Source organism: Malania oleifera, chromosome 1 (assembly GCF_029873635.1).
Source record: "Malania oleifera isolate guangnan ecotype guangnan chromosome 1, ASM2987363v1, whole genome shotgun sequence".
In the NCBI taxonomy this organism is placed as follows: domain Eukaryota; kingdom Viridiplantae; phylum Streptophyta; class Magnoliopsida; order Santalales; family Ximeniaceae; genus Malania; species Malania oleifera.
Window position 1 is genome coordinate 30,628,463 of NC_080417.1, and position 14,954 is coordinate 30,643,416.

General features: G+C 37.9%; 1 protein-coding gene across 1 annotated transcript; it reads right to left on the reverse strand.

The window, feature by feature from the left end:
* Positions 1 to 13,869: 13,869 nt before the first annotated feature.
* LOC131151789 (SKP1-like protein 1A) lies at positions 13,870 to 14,721 on the reverse strand. Its single transcript, XM_058103209.1, has one exon. The coding sequence runs from the start codon at positions 14,546 to 14,548 to the stop codon at positions 14,057 to 14,059; it is 492 nt and encodes a 163-aa protein (XP_057959192.1). The 5' UTR covers positions 14,549 to 14,721; the 3' UTR covers positions 13,870 to 14,056.
* Positions 14,722 to 14,954: the final 233 nt, after the last annotated feature.

The following is a 14,954-nucleotide window of genomic DNA, read 5'->3' on the forward strand; positions in this document are numbered from 1 at the left end:
GAAGAACACTTCCTTGAAACGGCGTCATTTCCTCTGAATTGACTCTCTGCTTCTCCAACAGACTCACCGCAGTCCACCATCAACCCGCCTCCCCAGACAGCTGGAAGGTGGCATAAAGGACTCGCTGCCTATCTGTGCAGTGCAGGACCTCCAAGATCCTCTCAATCTTCTCCACCCAATCCTCTGCTATCATCGGGTCAAGTCCTCCAGAGAACGTCGGAGGATGCATGCGAGTGAACATCTCAATGGTGCACCCCGCAGTAGTAGGAGAGCGCTCACGTATCCTTACACTCCGCCCAATCTCCCATAACACCTGTCTCATCAAACCTCGAGGCACAGAAGGAGACTCATCACTCGCAGTCTCCTCGGAGCCACTTCCCAGGTCATTATCCTTGGGCTCCATTCTGTAGCACAATAGGAATCTATCAGTATCTCTACCACATACAGTTAACACAATGATCTACTCTAATCGTGTTAACTACTCCCTGTCACATCTAGGTCTGTCCTATCACACCAACATGAAAGTTATTAATGATCTTCCCTGCTTTTACTGGAATCGTCATCCAAGGAAAAACACGGAATATGGTCGACAAATCCCGGTCTAGCAACCGAACAATCCTCAACCAACTCTACCCATATCCACATCCTATACTCTGGTATGTACTCACAACTAAGCCTAACCAAGTCTACAAGATCTAGTAACTTGGTTAGCTCTGATACCAAGTTGTCACGTCCTGAACCCAAAAATGGGACCCAGGGGTGATAATGGAATCTAACCTGTCCCTGTATTCAATCAAACATCCAAAGATATAGTACAATGGATGAGGGTCCGACCTCGTGGGGTTTCCAGGCACCCTAAACACATCCAATCACAATCATACACGCAGTGGAAAAAGGTCATCTATATACACATATGCAGTACCGTACCAAAGTCTATTCAGAAGCAAAACATGGCTCTATCAAAACGTACAAACTGGGTGCCCAACACATCCCAAAATGGCAACCCATCAAAATACAATCCTAGCACTTACCCAAGTGCTAAACGCAGTACACCGGCTACTATGCTCCCTACACCAAGACGCTAGTTCCGGTTACTCGAAGGACTTGTAAAAATGTACGTACAGCAGGGGTGAGACACCTCTCAGTAAGGAAGAATACAGGTTATATCGGTGTGTGGCATTTGAGTGTTATCATGATACACTAACATGCATGGATCAATAGTCAAAACAATCAAAACAGTTCCAATATTTTCACAAACCAAGCAATACAATCTGGTGTCGTCACACCCTTCGGCTCGAAGCCGGATTGTCTGGTGGTATTTCACACCCTTCGGTAAAAACCAGTGATCTGGTTATATTTCACACCCTTTGGCTCGAAGTCGGACTATCTGGTGGTATTTCACACCCTTCGGCAAACATCGATGCCCCCGGTAACCTGACATAGCATCAGCATTGAACCGGTGCAGATCTGGTGTTCACACACCCTTCGGCTCGAAAGCCGGCCAATCTAGTGGTATTGCGCACTCTTTTGCAAAAGCCGGATTTTCAAACTTGGAACAATTCAGAACCCCGTTACTATTTCACCAAAATACAACATATGCATGCTCATATAACCAAACAAACCACACCCATTTGGTAATCTAAATCATGGTTTTCCAAACAAATACAATTTAAACAAGTCAAGGCACGGTCATCCCAATAACACAGTATAAATCAACATATACCCACGATTTTCAACAAAACCAGGAATGCAGTCCGTTGCCCCTTTTTCCCAAAAATGTAATAATGAAAAACTCATAGTTTTCCCCGTTAGATCCCCCCAAATGAGTAGCCAAAACACACATAGGACCGTGGATCACAGTTCCACCAAGTCCGATTTCAAAAATAACCAATATAAACAAGTTTCCCTTACCTTTTCCCCGAAAAGTAAATCCTGAACTCCAAGACCCCTAAACAGCGAACCGAGTTCCAAAACCTACAAATTACAGTACAAAATATACTCACAAGACCGCTCTCTACTAAACTACTGAATCATAAATAAAAACCGAGCCTTACCTCGATTTTTTGCCGAAACCCGAATATCTCCGAAACGAGATTCCAATCCATAGAAGTTGTAGAGAATCCTTCCACGATCCTCGTGGTAACTTCAGATTCCCGATTCCATCAACGATTAGTGATGAAAACTAGAGAGAGAGAGAGAGAGAGAGAGAGAGAGAGAGTAGGGAGAGGTTAGAGAGAGAGATATTTGAAGTTTTCTTAATGAAGAAGTAAAGGGAGTTTCTATTTATAGCTCTTTGACCCTGGGCAATTTCGTCTACGAAATGGTGTTCTCGTCGACGAATCTAAGATCGCCGATTTTTCGGAGACTCCTCGGCTTCTCCTCGTCGATGAGTCTCTGAATTTTGTCGACGAGAAGAACAAAGGTTTCGTCGATGAAATATGGCTTCGTCGATGAAATCTTCTAAATTCCCAATTTTGCCCCTCTCTTATTTATTTAACCCATTTATCACAGTTCGGGTTCTTACATTAGTTATGGAATATCTAGAACATAATCCTCAATTGCTTGAAGCTGCAATGGGCTATGCCTTATTCTTTCATATAACTGCTACGTAGTTGGGGTATTTTCAAGTTTAAGGACTCAATAAACCATCTTAGGCTTACTGTACTAGCTATGGTGGTATGAGAGAAATAAAAGGAGAGAAATTCTAGAATCTTTAAGAATCAATCCAGCTCACCTACAAAAGTGGTTTCAAGAATTTTGAATAATCTTTTCTTTTGGAGCCGTGTTAATAATCATTTAGCACATTTGGAGTAAGGGTTTATTTAAGTCAAGTCGATTCAACACAGTAAAATACTCGAACTCAACTCGACTATAAAATATTGAATTCGAAACTTTACTTGAACTCGATCGATTTTATAATTGTTAAACTCAAACTCGACTCAATTGTAAGTTGATAAAAATCGAACTTGACTCGTTAAAATACTTGAGTAGCTCGAACTAGACTTGAACTCGAGTAAAATCGAGTTGAGTCGAGTTTGAAAAACTCACAAGTCATCCCTAATTTGGAGTGGGAAGAATTCAGGCAGTTGTTGGCTTTTTAAGGGAAGTAGGGAGCAGGGAAATGTTACTGTCCCAAGAGGAATGTCACAACTTCTCCTCCAATACTGCTTCCTCACATTTAGAATACCTAACAATGGACTCGATTAGCTTCTTCCCTTCTTATTTCTCTCACTTATTTTCAAGTATTATGTACTTTTTGAGTGTTTGACAATTTGTTGGAGGTGTCTTACCAGGGGTCTTTTCCTACATTCTCAATTGTTCAACTCCTTAAACATAAATTTATAATATTTTGACCCCAAATTTCTCAAATGCCTTCGTTCCTGATGACATAAAAGTAGGCACACAAACTTTTTAAAATTAATTTCTCAAAGACACAAAAGCATAACAAATTTGCTTATTAATTATTATAAACCAATGTTAAATGCTCTCATGTGACTAATTATGCTATAATACACGCCAAATATTTTTAAAAAAGAAAGAAAACATTCTTTACATAGAGAGACTTGACTGCAGGATGAAATTAGGACTTAATTTTAAATTTTTATAATTAACATAAAATATAATATAAAATTATATTAACTTTTCCCTTAATTCATATAAATACAATTTCAAATATCCAATCTGCGCTCTCAAACACCAAACACAACCTAAAACTTATATTTCACTTTAAAAAATTATTTGATACGCGAAAAAGTAGATCAAAAATAAACTATAGAGTAAACATGTAAAAATAAAAACAACAATTTTATTTCATTCTTGGGTATTTTGTAATAGATAAGAGATAGTAGATTGACACTTAAATGGGTGAAAAGGATTTTGGAAAAAAGAATGAATTATCAAGTCGAACTAAACTTTGGACGAACCCAAAAAAAAAAAAAAATCATAATTAATAAGACTCAATTTATATTAACGATTTTTTTTAATAAAAATAAGGACAAAAGTATTCACCTCCTCTGAGATTTGCCAAAATGATAACGACCTCTCTTGAAATTTTAAAATTTCCACAATAGCTCCTCTCAAGTTTGAATTTATGAACACTTATACCTCTTTATGTCAATTTTCTGCTAGTGCTCAAAAGGAAGTTTAAAAAATAATTTTTTTTAAAAAAAATTTGTCCTCAATTAGGAGTTGCTAATTTCCTACACATAACGTGTGATGTGATAATTTTTTTCCCCTTTTGCCCTTATTTACATAATGCTTTTCAAAATATGTTTTAATTTTTTTCCAATTATGCCCTCAATCAAGAGTACCTAGCTTCCTACACGAGCATGACACAATTTTTTTTTTCCTTTTTGCCCTTAATTACATACTACAACATGGTCCATTAGCCTTTGAAATTTACTTTCTCCTTCTTCACCCTTATTAATTTCATTTCATATTGTTTATCTTCAATATAAAAGAGACATCTCTATCAAATGAAAATCAACCTTCAAATTTATATCCACATCAAATTGAAACAAAAATAATAAATTTTTGGCTCTCATTGCTTTAATATTTATGTAACTTCAAATCACTTGCAAATTCATTTCTGAAAAAGGTAATGGATATTATTCTTTACTCTATTTTAATTAGTTATTGTGTATTTTTTATATTCTTCACATTTTTAGATGTCATGGGACAATTTTTACTTACTCTTTCTACTAGTCGGGTGAGTTCGGGATTGATACTAAGTGAGCAATAAGAGGAGAGCATATCATATAAAAAAAAGTTTTAAATGTGGATCTAATTGTCAAAAATTTATTATTTTTATTTCAATTAAATATAGATGTAAAGTTGAAGGTTTACTTTCACTTTATAGAGATGTCTCTTTTGTTTTGAAGGTAGACAATGTAAAATGGGCTTAATAAGAGTACAAAAAAAAAAAAAAAATTAAGGCACATGAACCATGTATGTAGGCAAAAAGGGAAAGCAATATTTTCAAAGGCAAATTGTACCATGCCAACAAATATATTTAAGGTAAAAATAAGAAAAAAAAATATTTTTAAAGGCATTACGTAAATGAGGGAGAAAAAGGTAAAAATATATATATATTTCAATCACATCACGTGTAAGAAGTTAGCAGCTCTTGTTTGAGGGCATAATTGGAAAAAATTATTTTTAAAATTTTAAAGGTATTATATAAATAAGGGAAAAAAGGGAGAAATTTTTTTTTTTTCAATCACATCACATGTAAAAAGTTAGCAACTTCTTATTGAGGGTATATTTGAAAAAAAAATTTATTTTTAAAATTATTTTTAAAGGTATTATGTATATAAGGGCAAAGGGAAAAATTTTTTCAGCCACATCACATGTAGGACACTAGTAGCTCCTAATGAGGATATAATTTTATATATATATATATATATATATATATATATATATATAATTATTTTAAAGATATTATGCAAATAAGGGAAAAAAAGAAAAAAAAATTAAAGTCAGATTTTATACATGTAGGAAGCTAGCAACTCTTGATAGAGGGCCTAATTGAAAAAAAAAAAAATTTTATTTCCATTTGAATGCTAACAAATATTGACATGATGGGATATGAGTATCCATAAATTTAAGTTTGACAGGAGGTCCGTGGAATTTTTCAAAATCTTAGGGAAGGTCCTTGTCTTTTTGACAAAGTTCAGGGAGGTAAATGTCTTTTGCACTTAATTTTATTTTTTCTCAATATTATACATTACTAAGTTAAAAAAATAAATATTAAAAAAATTAAAAATTAAGTGTTGATGACAGATAAAATTAAGTTTTTTGTTTATTCTTTGCATTTTTTTTAAACTTTTTTAATAACCTACATGCAAGAGTAAACTTTCTTTATATTTTTCTAGTCTAACTTCATTCTGCCTTACAAAAGGGAAGGCAATCCCTTATATAGAGGTCTGAGACCCCGAAGCTTACACGATAAGTAAACATCGAGAACGACTTAAAGTAAACACGATAGAGAAATAAAGATGGACGACAACATAAAGTAAAATCGGTGAAGACTTTTGTGGCGTCGACTGACAACTAGACGAAGAAGACTCAACAACTGACAACAGACATAAATAAAGGTGACAGCACATTGGCGGCTACATTTGTGCGGGAGTGACCCACCACCTTTAATTATGCAAGACTTCTTGACAAATTAAGCCAACAAATACTGACTTAAGCAAACTTACAACACACGCAGACATAGGACGGCCCACCATTGTGGACTTTTAGTATCAATAATACATAAAGTAGCCTACCATTATGGACTTCGGTGAGATGGCGAGAGATTAAGGTTGACGTAGTCTTCATCCGTGATCTGTCCATGTATCGGATGGTAATACGTCTTTTGCTTCCATGGATTGTCTTCATCATCTGTATCCATAGGATCTGGATCATGAGGGTCCTTGTCAGGTGGCTTGGGAGCAGGAATCTCGTCTGGAATTGCTGTGACGAGCTCAGAACAGAACTTGAGGTCATTCATCTCACAGAGATGATTCAGCAGTGAGGCTTTGTATCTTGGCCATGTAGAAAGGTTGTACAGCGTATCCCATTCGTAGGCTTGATTCTGGGACCATAGGAGGCTTCTAGTCGGATTGTAGAAATACAGCCTATGAAGTATGAAGATACTGTGTACTGCGGCTGCTTCAGCTGGGTCCATCTTCTAGAGGTTATGGTTACCCATGAGGGTAGTCGGTTTCTTTCTCCATGTGGATAGTGGATCAAACAGCTGGAGGAAGGTCCAGAACAGGGATTTCTGGTTGGCTGGATCATGAAGATGGGCATACGTCTCCTGTAGAGGGAGGAATACAGCATGTACCTGCAAAACAGAAAGATACCATAGATACCATAATACATGAGTATTGAAGGATGACCACTCAATGACATAGGGATTGAGGAATGGATATGCTGGGAAGGTTTGGTGATGGCTAATAGTCTTAGCATAGTGGTAGCAGAAGGGCTGTGCACAGAACTTGATTTTGGAGACATTAGTGGTTTCGGGAGGAATTTCTGGTGGGAAATGTATCTGGGTAGAGGCACTGAGGTAGAGGATATCTGGAGGTGATGGGGATGAGGCCATGAGAATTAGTGGTATGGCTCGGTGTCTGGTTATGAGGAAGGCTATTTTCCGAGGGCGAGATAACATATCAGCGAGGACATTGTGATCGCCTTTTATATGCTTCACGGAGAAGTCATATCAGGAAAACCAGTCTTTCAGTCTGAGAATCTGTGGATCAGGGAGAATCTTGTTCCGGAATTCAAGCATCTTTGGGAAAGATGAATTGTCTATTTCAACTGTGAAGTGCTTTGATCTGACGTAGAAGTCAAACTTTTGAATTCCATTTTTCACCGCAATTATTTCCTTGAACACAGTGTGGTAGTGCTTTTGAGAATCTTTGAATTCTCCACTTGCGTGTCCGCAATAGGACCTTTTGTTGTCCTTATCTTCGAGCAGTAAAGCACCCCAATAATGGTCACTGGCGTCTGACTGGAGGATAAGATTTCCTGTGGATGGAATAGTTAGAGACGGTGGATCCTTTGCAGCTTTTTTCAAGTACTTGACAGCATTTATCTGGTCAGGGCCCCATGGGGGTGGTTTCTTTTTCAACAACTGTGACAGGGAGCTGGTGTGATGGCTTGCATGCGGGATAAAGTCTCTGATGTAATTAATTATGCCAAGAAATTGTTAAATTTCTTTGACAGAAAGATTAGTATCTGAAAACTGCAATAATTGCTCTGCGAGATGTGGACCTGGACAGATGGTTCCATGGGAAATTTTCATCCCTAGAAAATCAATTTCCTTTTGTCCAATCACGCTCTTCTTTTCTGATAACATTATCCCATACTGTGATGCCAGCTGGTGGAAATGATCAAGAAGGTGATGGTGATCTACAAGACTTTTTGAAAATAATAAAATATCATCAATGTAAATCAGGGTACTATGCAGGATAGGATTAAGAATCCTGGTCATCGCCTTTTGAAACAGTGATGGCGCAATCTTTAAACCGAAGGGTAAAACTGTCCATTGGAATTGTTCATTCGGAATGCAGAACGCTGTCTTGTATCTGTCATCTGGGTGTATTCCGAGTTGCCAAAAAGCACCTTTAAGATCAAACTTTGAAAATATTTCTGCTTCAGCAAGATGGATGAATTGAGTTCTGGCCTTTGGAATAGGGAACCTATCATCCCTGATGAACACATTCAATGGCTTGTAATCAATAACCAATCTCTTTTTTCCTTTGATCTTTTCTGAGCTTTTTTCAACATAAAATGCTTGACATGCCCAAGAGGAATTGGTTGGTTCAATGAGACCTTGTTTTAACAAAGAATAACATTCTTCTCTGGCTAACTTAAGGTCTGATGGAGTCATTCCCAGATGGGTAGCTTTGGTTGGACTAACATCTTCATTGAGCTTGAAGGGAATGTGGATGAAAAAGTCTGAGTTTTTCCAAAGTGGATGATCATGAATGAACTGATCATGACTTTCTGCACATAACTTCAGAAGTTTATTTTGGATGAGCTGGAAATCTGGAGGAGAATACGAAAGAGAATAGATTTTATTTGTCTAGGTAAAAGGCTTGAATTCTCTTTTGTATTTAATTCCAATGGGAAGAATCCTTAAGGATTTAGAAAGACAATAAACATCCCATCCTAATAGAACATCTTTTTGAGGAAGAGGACTTCCAATGACATGAGTCCAACTGATGCAATTAGGAAGGAGTTTAATCCCAATTTTCCTTTTGGAAATCAAAGTGGTTGTAAAAATTTGATCATTAGCAGCTCTGAAAAATTGAGTATGGGAAGACCAACATTTTGATGGTAGGACTTTTGGATTTACCATGGTCTTATGGGATCCCGTATCAATGAATGCAACAGCAGGAATGGGTTTACCATGTTTTTCTGGAAGGAGCTGAATCTGGACATGAGGACTGATATGAGAATCTTGAGAAAAGAGAATAGGCTGAATTGGTTGGATTTGAAGAGGTTCGTTTGAACGATAATCATCTTCTGAATCAGAATTTTCTGAATCAGTAAGGACGAGAATAGTTTTCTCAGTCATCTCTTCTTGTTCTGAAAGAACAGATTCTGCATCTGCATCGAGTTCTTTATTCTGTAACTGTTGGGCGAGCTTTGCAGATTTTGTCCTGTTCATCGGGCATTGTTTTGCATAGTGACCTTTTTTTTTTGCAAATGAAACATCGAGGAGATTTGTTATGTCCTCGTCGATTCTTCTTTTTGAAGAATCTAAATCTTTTCTTTTTTTTGTGATCTTTCTTGGAAAGTTTGTCAGAACCATAGTCTTTGAAATTCTTCTTCTTTTTGGGACTACAGATGCAATCCTTTTCTTTGCATTTGATCTGCAAGTAGGGCTTTTTGCATTGCTTTGTGAACTTATGATTCTGCTTGATCATCTTTGAAAACAGTTGATGAGTATCACATAACTTTTCAAGAGCAGTGAGTGCCAGTTGATGAATTTCTCCTAATAAAATTTCTTTAAGTGGTCGGAAGAGAGAAGCAATCTTTCTCTGTAAATCTGGCTGGATATCTTCTGACAGAGAATTAATGTAAACTTGTCTGAGATTATCATCATGAAATCCACCAAGAAGATAGTACCACTTAGACATCCTTTGATAATGAAAATCAAGATCCTTTCTTTTTAGAGAACAGCATCTCATTTCAAAATATTCTTGTCGAACAACATTGGCATGAATATCTGGATCTCCGACGAATTCTCTGTAGAGTGTTCCCAAAGCAAAGGAGGGAATCTGGGAATTAATGAATGTTACTTGTCTGAATTCACCAAGACTTTGAAACCAGTCTCTCAATGTTCCAGTAAATCTAGATGTGAATTCAATGAGAATTGATTGTAAAGTGTTCCCGGGCTTTGAGAGTTGGAGGTCAATCCATGCACCAAATTCACCAATTCCATCTCTCCACTTAGCTGAAGGTAAACCATCGAAAGAAAACCATGAATTATTGTTTGAATGATGGGGAGCCGATTGAGGAGTAGCCGAAGTGGCTTCAGAGGGTTCTTCCACAATAGGAACTGTGGTATCGGTCTCTTCATGGAATTCTTGAGTTCTGAATGATCCTGGTTCTGTGGGAGATGCCATCATCATGTTGGTGAGATCAGTAATCTCTTGATCTGAGGAGGAGGAGGATGTTTCAATTTCAGTGGAAACATCACTGTTGTCTTCAATAGGCATTTCAGGAATAGGGTCAGCAAGGAAAGATGGAGATTGATCAGGTGATACAAACGGGCTTTTGAGTTTTTGATCAACAGGTTCAAGGGGCAAAGGTTTTTCCGGAATTGGAGATCTGCGAGTAATGGGAGCTGATGGAATAAGGGAATGCCTTTTAAGGATTTCAGCAGTGGATTTGAAATGCTTGAAATAGTCTGGCTGTTGGTAGGATGGAGCCGGTGGTGACTGAGGAATGAAAGAGTATGATGGAGCATATGGAAAGGCATTAGGTATGTAGGTTGGTGTGGGAGTTGGACGATACTCTCGTTCAATTTGTGTTACTTCGTCTTTGAGCCGTCTGATTTCTGCTTCTTTTTCATTGAACATTGATCCAAAGTATCCTGCAAAGATGAATTGTCTGAGTTCAGTATGAAGAAAATCAATTCTTCTTTTGAGATCAACATATAAAGCTTCAATTCTGGAATCAAGGCTGTCAAAACGTTGGTTCATCTGAGCGCCATAATGGATGAGTTTGTCAACTTTGTGATCGATGGCAGTCAATGTTGTATTCTGGGTTCTAGCATTTTGGGTTTGCCAGTTCAGAACTTGTTCAACTTGTGATGGAAGCTTTCTGGAACCGTCTGGTTGAATTTCAGAAGGTTGGATGAAGGGTCTAGAATGAAGATTAGATTCTGTGTATGATCTTGGTTCCAAGGGTGGAAACTGTTTGTCATACGGAGAAGCCATGAAATAGGGAATTGGCTGAGATTGTGGTAGTTTAGAAACTGGAGTTTGGTAAGGTTTTGGTTCGGGTTCTTCTGGAGGAAGAAGTCCTTATTCACAAAGAATTTCAAGAGCTCTGTCGTAGATCCATAAGGGCTTTGGTTTTGGATCTTGATGTCGGATGCCTATCCATGGGTTGTTTGGGTTATCAGGTTTTCTGTGAGGAGAAAAAGGTTTACAGGATGGTTTTGTTTCTCTTTTTTGTGATTGGCGGCAAGTGCAATCTGGATCGCACATAGCTGGATCAACATCCCATATGAAATGTCCTTCAATTTTGTCGGTATAGATGGGGGATCCGTCTGCTTCAACGTGACTGACTGGAATGTCATTTTCAAAAGTAACAGGCTTTATCATCAATGATTGGAACACCAGAGGAGTGCTGGATGAAGCCGTATCTTTTGGGTTGAACACCGTCTTTACCGTTCCATCTGGAAGTCTCTGGAACTTAGGATCTGAGAGATGGATGGGTGAAGATTGCTGATGAAGCTATTCATAACTGGAAATCCATTCTAGAGGAATGAGTTGCTTCAGTTCTTCTCTAGGGATTTGTCATGGGATCTGGAGAATAGTGGGAATGTCATCTTCTCGTTCAGCAATGATCAGGATTGTATCTTCAGACTATCCCGGAAGGGGAAGATCAACAGCATGATCTTGAAGTCTGTAAATGAGCTGATGGTGCAGGGTAGCCATATAGGCTGATGAGACTTATGGAGCACCAGTAATCTGTAGTTGGACCTTTATGCAGTTCCTCAGGTTCTTGTCTCTGAGAGGAATATTGAAGTTGGGAAAGAACGTGAGACACACGCTACCAGCTTGGAGAGTGGTAAGCGAAGTGCCAATTGCTGCATGCTCATACTGGGTGTAGGTTGTGTTGAGAAAAGTGATCCTGGCTATGATAGGAAGTCCTTTACGACCATGGAGTGTCAGGAGTAGTCTGACTACACCGAAATTGAGATGAATGTAGCCTTCTCTGATCCACTGGTTGATGAGATCTTGATCAAGCTCAAGATCAACATATTGTTCCTTGGAAGAGGCTGGGATGAGACACTTGTCGAGAGCTATAGTCTGAACGAACTCCTTGACTTGTGGTCTGTTGTGAGATATGAGAAGAGTGCGAACTTGGTTGTCTAGAGATTTCTTTCTTCGAAAAATATTGTAAGGATTTATAAGAAGAAGAGAGGTTTCCTGGATCTGAGCAGAGTCAGGAATGTAGGAGTATTCTATTAGGTTGGTAATTTTAGAAGAAGTAGTTTTCTTGATGGAGGGAGGAAGAGAGATAGAAGAAGAAAGTCGAGCAGGTGTAATTTCTGAGTTTTGTGAATGAGAATCCATGGTTTGCAAGTTTCCCCTTTGAGCTATTTGTTCCTCGTTCTTCTAAAATTTACTTCTATGACCTTAAATTTCCTGGACTCCAGGGAAGGACATGGCTCTGATACCACACGAGAGTCGGGAGCCCCAAGACCTTCCAAAGGAAAGCAACCAATCTAGGACCACATCTCCAACACAGACCTTCCACACGGCCACTCAAACGAAGAACTCGGGTCCTTCAACCAAATGCTTTACTAGAGGAGGTCTTCGGGGACCATACAACCTTTCTGATGTGCAGGATCCTCTTAGAGACAAGCACAGAGCATACTTGGTGCCATGTTATGATTATACCAAGGAACCCATTACAGTTTCGTTAAACCAGAAGTTTGCCTTGCGCCAGCATAGTGACTCGGCAGGTTACGGGTATCCACTGTAAAGATATCCCTCGTAATATCATAAAGACATTACAAGTTCATAGAAGTAAGATAATAGAAGTCCTTCGGGCAAATAGCCTTTTAGGGGAAGAAGGAATTTAGAAAGCCATGGAAGAACACACAAGGAGGAATTTTATTTCTAACTCCGTCTGATTCTAGTCTAACTTCAGTCTCTCTTCCTCCCTCCATCAAGAGAGACTGATTCTTGGGGCGTCGACTGACAAGAATCATGGAAGGTCTTGGGGCTCCCGACTACATCTGCAAGAGTAAACTTTTCTTTATATGCAAGAGTAACATAACATGCATTATGTTACTCCAAAACAATTATAAATGCTCCGAGCACTAGCACCATGTTAATTTATTTATTTCCTATACAGGTAATGACATATGATGAGGGTAATGAATGGACACATTTATGGGTTAACTAAAGATATTAGTTTCGAAAAATGCTATGAGATCGGGGTGAAGCGAGAAAAACAGTTTCTTAGAGTATTCTTCTCTGTTAACATACACCATGAATGATCTCGATATGTGAATTTATGGTTTCTTTATTTTTCACTATACAAAGATCCTATTTTAAGCAAATAACAGTATTAAATTCTTTCATTTCTCTTCTTATAAAAAGTGTATTCACATGAAACAAATTTAATTCGCATGTTTTGATTCTATAAATTTGTCATAATTTTTTAACATATCAAAACGTGTGGCCCATCCGATCAGACTCTCTAAGAAAACTAATTTTTTTTTTAAAAAAAAATTAAACCAAAAAAAATTAATCAAACATCGTAAATAATTATTTTAATATGAATAAAATGTATTCTCAAATTTTAACAATTAAAAAAAAAAACACACACACGCACACACGTTCCATGTTATGCATGCATATTAATATCGTGAACTTTGTTATCGCTCACGATTCACTAATCATTACGCGTCTTTAAAAAACAGCTTGCCCCAAAAAATAAAAATAAAAGATAAAGAGCTTCTTCAAAAATTGCAAACAAATTTTATGAATTCATGAGTGGTTTGTGTAAATTTTCAGTTTTAGTTCTCATCGTCGTGGGGAGTAGCATCAGCAGCAGAAATCCAGAAACAGTTTAACACTTAGTAAAAATTAGGATCAATACAAACAGTAGACTAATCAGAAATTTTCTTTCAAAAAAAGAGGTTATCTTGAATTCATTCGACGAGAACCGCCAATATCGCCTATGAGTTTTTCCAACAAAAAACAGATGCCAAGGAGCGAACAAAACAAGCTATCAATCCATGACGATTCCAGAACGGACTTATTAATCAAGAAAAAAAAATAGGAGAAGCTATTAGTCAGCTACGAATTTACTGAAACGCCCAATCGTGCTCCTTGCGAATCTCTTCTTCCTCCTCCGGCGTAAAATCGCCCTCGATCCCAAAGAACTGCCGAACCTCTTCCACGCTCTTGTCCTTGATCAAGTCGGCGACCTTCTGGCAGAGCAAATCCAGCAGATCGTTTATGTTCAAGTAATTGGCAGCGTTTAGGAGGGCGATCAAGGTGGCGTCGTCCTCATCTTTCGCGAAATCTTTTTTGAAATCCTTGATCTTTTCATTGAAGTCGGATCTGGGGCGAAGCTCCGCGCGCACCTTGCAAAACTCCAGGACCTTTGCAAGAATTTTTCCGGAGACGTTGGGAAGGGGCACGGGGGCCTCGCGCGAGACGACGTCTTCGAGGAAGATCAGTTTGATCGTCTCCGACTCCATGGCGACGTTCTCCTCCACCTCGAACACTATGCCGTCCGAGGCCTTCAGCCTTAACTTCTTCTCCGAAGCGACCGATTCGCTGCATTCCCCCATGTTTCACCAAGAACTGAGAGAGAGGAACGCAAACTAGGGTTTGCAGAGTGAAGAGGAAGAGAGATGGGAGCGAGAAGGCGAAGGCGAAGGAATTATGGAATAAATAGCAATGCTAATGGAATTTTTTTATAAGGGATCTCTGCTACCGTATCAGAACAGGTTATGGAAAGCGTGGCCCCAAAGAAATTCCATCTTTATTTTTCTTTAAGCCCGTCGAAAAATGTTTAAAAATATATTAAAATATTTATATTTTTATATTTAATTATAAAAAAAATTAAAAATATACTAAACTTACAAACAAAATTTAATTTTATATATTATAAATATTTAATTTTAAAATTTTAATAATATTAAATATTTTTAATAATATTTAATATAAAAGAGAAAAACAATAGAAAATGAGTTT

Bases quoted from the DNA above. Each gene is read 5' to 3' on its own strand.
- LOC131151789 (XM_058103209.1), bottom strand. From the start codon at position 14,548: ATGGGGGAATGCAGCGAATCGGTCGCTTCGGAGAAGAAGTTAAGGCTG.